The sequence below is a fragment of the Theropithecus gelada genome, chromosome 11 (genome assembly GCF_003255815.1).
Source record: "Theropithecus gelada isolate Dixy chromosome 11, Tgel_1.0, whole genome shotgun sequence".
Lineage (NCBI taxonomy): Eukaryota > Metazoa > Chordata > Mammalia > Primates > Cercopithecidae > Theropithecus > Theropithecus gelada.
Genome location: NC_037679.1, coordinates 103,180,516 through 103,188,838, shown reverse-complemented (window position 1 = coordinate 103,188,838; position 8,323 = coordinate 103,180,516). Strand labels below are relative to the sequence as shown.

The following is an 8,323-nucleotide window of genomic DNA, read 5'->3' as shown; positions in this document are numbered from 1 at the left end:
TCAAAAAAAAAAAAAAAAAAAAAAAAAAGAAAGACAAAGTTCTCCAACACCTTGATTTCTGGTAGACGCTTTGGAAGACACACATACAGTCTACTTCCTTGAACTTCCGAAGCTGTGGAATAGGGATTCAGTGTCTGTGGTATGAAATGAGGTCTGAGAATTTTATCCCATCAAACTGACAGGGTAATTTTGAGGGGCCACAGGAATTGTAATTGTAATACTAGGGCAATATTTGCTTGTCATCAGTCGGACCTCTTCTTGACATGTGCTCTTTCTGACCCCAGTGATTCTTTCTTGATCCCCATATAAGGTGTCCCATTCCCCCATCCAGACTGACTCACCATCAGGGATTGTCCTGTGTTCTGAAGAGGCTCAGCCAGTTTCGTCTGCCTTCTGTTCAGCTTCCCTCCATCTCTTATCCCCAGTCTTCTGTAAATCCTTATTCCTTCATAAAGTATTCCCTGATTCATGGAAGTGAAATGATCCAGCTTAGTTTACAAAACCATGAAATTATTCCTCTGGACCAGAGAGAGAGAGAGAGAGAGAGAGAGAGAGAGAGAGAGAGGGAAAGAGAACAAGAAACAACAAAAAACGCAAACAGAATCTAAAAGGGAAGACAGATATATTCTACATTGTTCCCATTAAAATGGAAACCCCGTGGGGAGAGGAAATGCATCTGTGGAATGTATAGTGGATTTCTTTCACATATGGGCACTCAGTAAACATTATTAATGAATGATAATGATTTGTCAAGTGATTGAAATTGTTTCAGGGCAGGAACAGGGAATGAAATACGGAGACATTCGTCTATCTCACGGGGAAATTGCTAGGCAGGTCATCCAGATGTATTTTCTTTGGGGAGTTGTGAATTCCTTGTGTGTCTAGCTATCACTATGTAATTATATTTTACGTTCTCAGTAATACATATCATCATTATACATGTCATCATTTTGTGTGTATATACACAATACCCCTACACATATATATATGTACACATGTATATATTTGTATGTATAAAATTTAAGTGTGGAACTTCTAGTTTCCTGTCGAAGAAGCTTGCAAATTGCTATTCCATCCTAACAAGTAAAAAGCTGAACAAACTGAAAAAGCAAGTCTCCTTGGATCCATAAGGTCTCAGAGTAAACCACAGTCCCCAAAACTGGAGAAACCGGCAGGAGAATGCAGCTTCGCAAGGTACCGGAGCGGAAGCCCTGGGCAGCAGCCTCTGCAGGAGCAGTGCCGAGGCGGGGAAACCTGAGCTGTCATCGCCAAAGTGCCGGAGGCTCAGAGCGGGCAAGTTAAAGATCCACAGGAACCAAGTCGTTGTCCCCTCTCCCTCACCTTCTGGAGCTTCCCCGAGTTCTCACAGTGAATAATGGAGAAAAATCCCCTCGTGCCTCCTGCAGTGGGAAGAAGAAAAAGGACCATTTTGAAAGAGGCCGCAGCACTCTGCTCTTCCTAACAAGGTCGCCTCCCCTAACCCCGCTGTGGCTTTATCAGCGCCTAACTGACCTGGGGAAGGGAAACCCCCACGCCAGCCCACTCTAGCCATCTGCCGGCTCACTTAAGGTGGGCGTGGGAGGGAGGACTGAGACGCATTTGTGAGTGTCCAGCTGAGGGGCACAGGCTCACCGAAACTCTGAGGCCTGATTGTAGGACTATAGACCTTCCCACCACACACTTACGGCCTCTTTACAGCAGTTGCCTTCACCCAGTCAGAGCCGCTATCAAGAAAAAGATATAAGACATACTGAAAGGCAAATAGGGCCTGGCACGGTGGCTCAGGCCTGTAATCCCAGCACTTTGGGAGGCTGAGACGGGCAGATCACCTGAGGTCAGCAGTTCGAGACTAGCCTGGCTAACATGGTGAAACCCCATCTCTACTAAAAATACAAAAGCAACAACAACAAAAATTAGCCGGGTGTGGTGGCGGGCGCCGGTAATCCCAGCTACTCTGGAGGCTGAGGCAGGAGAATGGCGTGAACCCGGGAGGTGGAGGTTGCAGTGAGCCGAGATCATACCACTGCACTGCAGCCTGGCGACAGAGCGGGACTCCGTCTCAAAAATAATGATGATGATAATAATAATAATAATAATAATGAAATAAGAGGCAAATAACACACGTTGAAGAGACAGAGCAAGCTTCACAACCAGACTCAGAGACAACAGGGATGCTGGAATTATCAGGCGGGAAATCGAAACCAACTCTGATTAATGTGATGTAATGGATAAAGTAGGCAGCATGCAGGAACAGGTGGGCGATGAAAGCAGGGAGATGGGAATTCTAAGAAAAAAAAAACAAATGAAGTGGCAGAGAGCAAAGCACAGTGACGTAAATGAAGAATGCCGCTGATGGGCTTTGATGGATTTGTGGACTGGACACAGCAGAGGAAAGGATCTCTGAGCATAAGCTTATCTTAATAGAAACCTCCACATCTGAAAAGCGAAGAGAAACCCCACACACACACATGCACACACACACGTGTGCACACACACAGAGAACAGAATATCCAAGAACTGTGGGACATCTACAAAAGGTGTAACGTGTAATGGGAATACCAGAAGGAGAAGAAAGAAGAAATACTTGAAATGGTAATGACAGATTTCTCCAAATTAATGTCAGACACTAAACCACAGATCCAGGAATCTCAGAGAATCAGGACAAATGCCAGAAAAACTACACCTGGGCATATCATTTTCACTGCAGAAAATCGAAGATAAAGAAAAAATCCTGGAAGGGGCCAGAGTGAAAAAAGCACATTACCTGTAGAGGAGCAAAGAGAAGAAATGCTTCTGACCTATCTCAGAAACCAGGCAAGCAAGGAGAGAGTGGAGCGAGACGTCAGGGTTGAGAGAGAAAACCCACCAACCTAGAACTCTGAACCCTGCACAATTATCCTTTGAAAGTAAAGGAGAGTAAAGACTTTTTCAGACAAACAAAACTTCAGGGAATTTGTTGCCAGTAGACCTGCCTTGCAAGAAATGTTACAAGAAATTCTTTAGAGAGAAAGAAAATGCTATAGGTCAGAAACTTAGATCTACGTAAAGAAAGACAGCAGAGGCCAGGCGTGGTGGCTCAAGCCCATAATCCCAGCACTTTGGGAGGCCGAGACGGGCGGATCACGAAGTCAGGAGATCGAGACCATCCTGGCTAACACGGTGAAACCCCGTCTCTACTAAAAAAAAAAATACAAAAAACTAGCCGGGCGAGGTGGCGGGCGCCTGTAGTCCCAGCTACTTGGGAGGCTGAGGCAGGAGAATGGCGTGAACCCGGGAGGCGGAGGTTGCAGTGAGCCGAGATCACGCCACTGCACTCCAGCCTGGGCGACAGAGCGAGAGAGCGAGACTGTCTCAACAACAACAAAAAAAAAAAACAGAGAAGGAATAAGTGAAAGCAAAATAATAACTTATTTTTCTTATTCTTACTCTAACAGATAACTGTTCAAAATAATAGCAGCAATGTATTCAATTATGTACCCTCACACATATACTTATGTATAAGGGAAATAAGTGACAACAATATTACAAGGGATGGGGGGAGGAATTAGGATTGTGTTGTTATGATAAGAAACTCATACTACCTGTGAAGCCCCCTCTCTACTACAAATGCAAAAATTAGCCTGGCGTGGCGGTGCGTGCCTGTAATCTCAGCTACTCAAGAGGCTGAGGCAATAGAATCGCTTGAACCCAGGAGGTGGAGGTTGCAGTGAGCCGAGATCACACCACTGCCCTCCAGCCTGGGCGGTCTCAAAAAAAAAAAAAAAAAAAAAAGACAGATTGTCATATTGGGTCAAAAAATAAGACCTAGCTCTACGCTGTCTACAAGAACCCCACTTCAGATACAAACTGTGCTGCTATGAGGTCACTTTAGGCTGACCAGCCAAAGCAAAGTCCTGAGACATGGAGAATAACCCGGAATAATTATCTTTAATAATATAAAGCATAATTACAATCTCACAAGTATTTTCATAGGATTGAGCTATAAAGAACACACTGACGTTTTTACAGAACAAAAAGGAAAAGCTGGTGCATCTTTATGTCTGTACATGCGAATTTATATAATCAATGCTTGTTTTGCGTCTCTTTTTTCTCCTTTTCATTCTCCTTTCCAGGTTGAGGAAAGGTAGTGGTTGGTTGTGAAGTGGTCATTTATCCACTTAATTTCTGATGTTTTCTAACTCTCTCTGTCTCTCCCTCTCCCTCCCATTCCCTCTCCTTTCTCCTGACTTCTCCTCTTCCTTCTTCCCTCTTCAACCCCACGCTCTCATCTTCTTCCCTCTTTAACCCCACGCTCTCATGTGCTAAATAAGAAACCGCTTGGTTCTTTATAGCTGTTGAGCATAGCTCGTCCTAGAAGTTTTTTTAATGCTCATTTTATGCTGTTCCACAGAAGAGATCACTGCCAAAGAGCAGAGCCACTTTTGTTGAAGGCTGTGCCACTCACCCACAGTCCCCTGTGCAAAGGAAAGGAGGCTCACACAGAGCCAAGGGAGGGCAGGGCACACCACGCAGGGCACACTGCTGCAGAGCCAGCATGCCCCTCGCGAGCTGCACTGCTTCCCTCAGACCCTCTGAGCTCCTTCGCAAGGAAGCTTTCCAGACAAGAAGGATGCTTTTTTGAGGTTCAGACTCTTTCTAAGAGAACCAGTTTGGCTGTTGTTGCATGTGAGAAGTTGCATTTTTTCCCCTCTGGTCTAAGCCCCGCCCAGCTTTGTCTAGTGTGGGGTCCTGTCCAGAGAAGACCTGTTGTCCTAGTTTGTGTTCCTGCGGAAGCCCACCCTGAAACAGTGACTCGAGGGCCAGTAGATTACTTGTGACGTGAAGGAGCTACTGATGAGAGAGTGGGCAAGTGAGACAAGGAAGGGAAGACAGCCAGTCAAGAGCGGGTTATCACTCCAGTTATGGCTGTGGCCATTGGAGCCAAACCTGCTGGGGAAGTCAGCCAGGGTAGAACGTGTGTCCCTATACAACAGCTCCTGCCTGTCCCTGGTTGAGGGCTGTCACAGGGAGCACTCATCCCTGGTATCTCCTTCCTACCAGGGTGGGCAAGGGGGCTCCGCAAAATCATGCAGGAGCTGGTGGTCAGAAGGTGGGGTCTTGTGCCTGAAGGGTGAAGGTGGGAAACGTGGGTGGGCACGTTTCCTGCTGAGCTGTGTGCTCTGCCTGCAATACCTGCCTGCTGAGCTGGAGCTGATTTCACGCCGTGTGATGATTCCTGTAGGCTTTCCTGGGTCTGATGGTGAGTAGAATGTCTAGCATTTTGTCTGGTTTTGCAAGTGAAAAAAGTGAGGCAGGGGAAGGGCAGTCAAGTTAAGGACTAAGTGAGCAAAGCAGAATGGAACGCAAGTGTCTCGATCACTTTTACCCATTTTAGTCAGAGCATACGCTGAATAGTCAATGAATGAGTCTTTGATGACATGATCATCGAGACCAAGCGGTAGTAATTCTCCTCGGTCTCTCTTGATCTTCTCCCCTTTGGTGTCCTCCCAGGTGGTGTGGTAATGATGGGAGGAGCAATGATGGTGTGGACCAAGTTGCCCAGTGTCGCCATATAACGCAGCTCCATCTACCCTTGTCTGCTGCTCCTCCAGGTGAGCAGTTCCTGCAGGACAGTGGCAGGTTAAATAGGCCATTATTGTCCATAGTCCTTTCTCTGTGTGGCATGTGTTTATCACTAATAATCGGTCATTGTTATGACTGCCTGATTGCATGGTCCTTCAGCCACTATTTTAGAATCTTGTGTCTTATAATTTATACATATACTCGTGTATCAAAAGCATGTTATTGCATGGCAATAGGTGTAAAATACTTTTTTTTCTGGTGGTTTTGTTTGTTTGTTTGAGACGGAGTTTTTGCTCTTGTTGCCCAGGCTGGAGTGCAGTGGTGCGATCACAGCAACCTCCGCCTCCCAGGTTCAAGCGATTCTCCTGCCTCAGCCTCCAGAGTATCTGGGATTACAGGCATGCGCCACCACGCCCGGCTAATTTTGTATTTTTAGTAGAGATGGGGTTTCTCCATGTTGGTCAGGCTGGTGTTGAACTCCAGACCTCAGGTGATCCGCCCACCTTGGCCTCCCAAAGTGCTGGGATTACAGGCGCAAGCCACCGTGCCCAGCTGGTGTAAAACACTGTTTGCTTAGTTAGCAAAGCTTAAGCAACACAGCTCATGAGTTTCATAAACAGAGATAGTGCTTTTGAAAAAGAGACTAGAAATATCCTAATCATACATGTTGTTTATTTGACTTTAAAATGATTACCTTGGGACAGAGACAGAGCAGTTATCAAAGAGTGACTTTTTTTTTTTTTTTTTTTTGAGACGGAGTTTCGCTCTGTCGCCCAGGCTGGAGTGCAGTGGCCGGATCTCAGCTCACTGCAAGCTCCGCCTCCCGGGTTCACGCCATTCTCCTGCCTCAGCCTCCCGAGTAGCTGGGACTACAGGCGCCCGCCACATCGCCCTGCTAGTTTTTTGTATTTTTTTTTGTAGAGACGGGGTTTCACCGTGTTAGCCAGGATGGTCTCGATCTCCTGACCTCGTGATCCGCCCGTCTCGGCCTCCCAAAGTGCTGGGATTACAGGCTTGAGCCACCGTGCCCGGCCATAGAGTGACTTTTTAACAGAGGCTGGGGTTGTCATCGATTTCTCACCAGCAAGGTTACTGCAAGATTGTCCCTATCCCATTTGAAGTCACTACTAATAGCTCCATCTGTCTTCCTCAAGTAAGAATCAGCTGAGCCTAATGTACTGAGTGTATCAACTCCAGATCTTCCCATCTCCTTGTTCCTCAAATATTGACTGAACACCTACTATATACCCAGCACTTCCCTAGGTGCAGGGAGTACCAGAATGAAGACAGTGCTGTGCTCTAGTTCCTGGAGACCCCACCCCCCCCAGCCTGTTATTTCTATGAAGTGTTAAGTTCCTTAACTACAAATTCCCACCGAGGGAATTAGGAGGCTTCACCACCAAGGATGGGGAGGGGTGACTGAAACGATGAGCAACAAGAGAAGTGGCAGTCGCGTGGCAGTCGCGTCTATGTGGGGGAGTCAGGAAAGGCTTTGGGGGACAGTGAAGAAAAAAGTAGGATTTACATGCAGATGGGCGAGGATAGAGCATTTTAGGTGAGAGTGTGACAATTCCTGCAAGCTAGTGTTGATCAAGGGAACTTTCTAAATGCCTGTATGAGGCATAATTTATGTACAACAAACTGCACCCATTTTAAGTGCACAATATGGCCAGGCGCGGTGGCTCACGCCTATAATCCCAGCACTTTGGGAGGCCGAGGCAGGTGGATCACCCGAGGTCAGGAGTTCAAGACCAGCCTGGCCAACATGGCCAGACCCTGTCTCTACTAAAAATACAAAAATTAGCTGGGCCTGGTGGCGGGTGCCTGTAATCCCAGCTACTCTGGAGGCTGAGGCAGGAGAATCGCTTGAACCAGGGAGGCGGAGGTTGCGGTGAGCTGAGATGGCGCCACTGCACTCCAGCCTGGGCAACAAGAGCGAAACTCCATCTCAAAAATAAATAAATAAATAAATAAGTGCACAGTATGGTGAATTTTGACAGATGCAAACCCCCATGAAATCAGCACCACAGTCACAGCACAGAACATTTCTTGGCTCCCAAGAGTTTCCTACTGTACATGTGCAACCGGATGCAGGCTATGTGTTAGTGCCAATAATGTGCCCCTTTCGACACAAGAGCATTTTGATTTGGTTTTTTTTGTTACCAACTAAGATGCACCAGGCACCCTAGTCCTTAGGTCTGAGTCCATATACTACTAGACCACCAGGGCCGGGGGCCCGCCCCATTCCCAGAGAGGCCGTGGTCTATCATTGGAGGAACGGTGACTGCAGGGGCTCAGTGCTGACGCACATGTAGGTAGGGGATGGAGCGGGGGGTGGCGATGGAGAGGAAGACAGGGCCAGGTTCTCGAGGGTCCCGGACAGCATGCAGCAGAATTTAGATTTTAACCTATTGGCAACTGGAGATTGTGACCAGGAAGTGATAGAATCAGATTTGTACATTAGAAAAACCACTCTTGGGCCGGGCGCGGTGGCTCAAGCCTGTAATCCCAGCACTTTGGGAGGCCGAGGCGGGCGGATCACAAGGTCAGGAGATCGAGACCATCCTGGCTGACACAGTGAAAACCCGTCTCTACTAAAAATACAAAAAACTAGCCTGGCGCGGTGGTGGCGCCTGTAGTCCCAGCTACTCGGGAGGCTGAGGCGGGAGAATGGCGGGAACCCGGGAGGCGGAGCTTGCAGTGAGCTGAGATCCGGCCACTGCACTCCAGCCTGGGCGACAGAGCGAGACTCCGTCTCAAA

The 8,323-nt window shown here is 47.5% G+C and overlaps 2 protein-coding genes across 3 annotated transcripts in view; one reads left to right on the top strand and one right to left on the bottom strand.

Moving 5' to 3' along the window:
- WNT5B (Wnt family member 5B) overlaps positions 1–8,323 on the top strand; it is a 118,474-nt gene that overhangs the window by 26,163 nt on the left and 83,988 nt on the right. The gene's annotated exons all lie outside the window — the stretch shown is intronic.
- The window catches only part of FBXL14 (F-box and leucine rich repeat protein 14), a 33,265-nt gene continuing 25,542 nt past the window's right edge, over positions 601–8,323 (bottom strand). Inside the window, exon 2 of one of the 2 annotated variants that reach the window (XM_025402910.1) lies at positions 601–1,400. In XM_025402910.1, coding sequence (XP_025258695.1) covers positions 1,338–1,400 — 63 coding nt within the window. In that variant the 3' untranslated portion in view covers positions 601–1,337. The remainder of the gene's footprint in view (positions 1,401–8,323) is intronic. The other variant, XM_025402911.1, reaches the window with a different exon arrangement.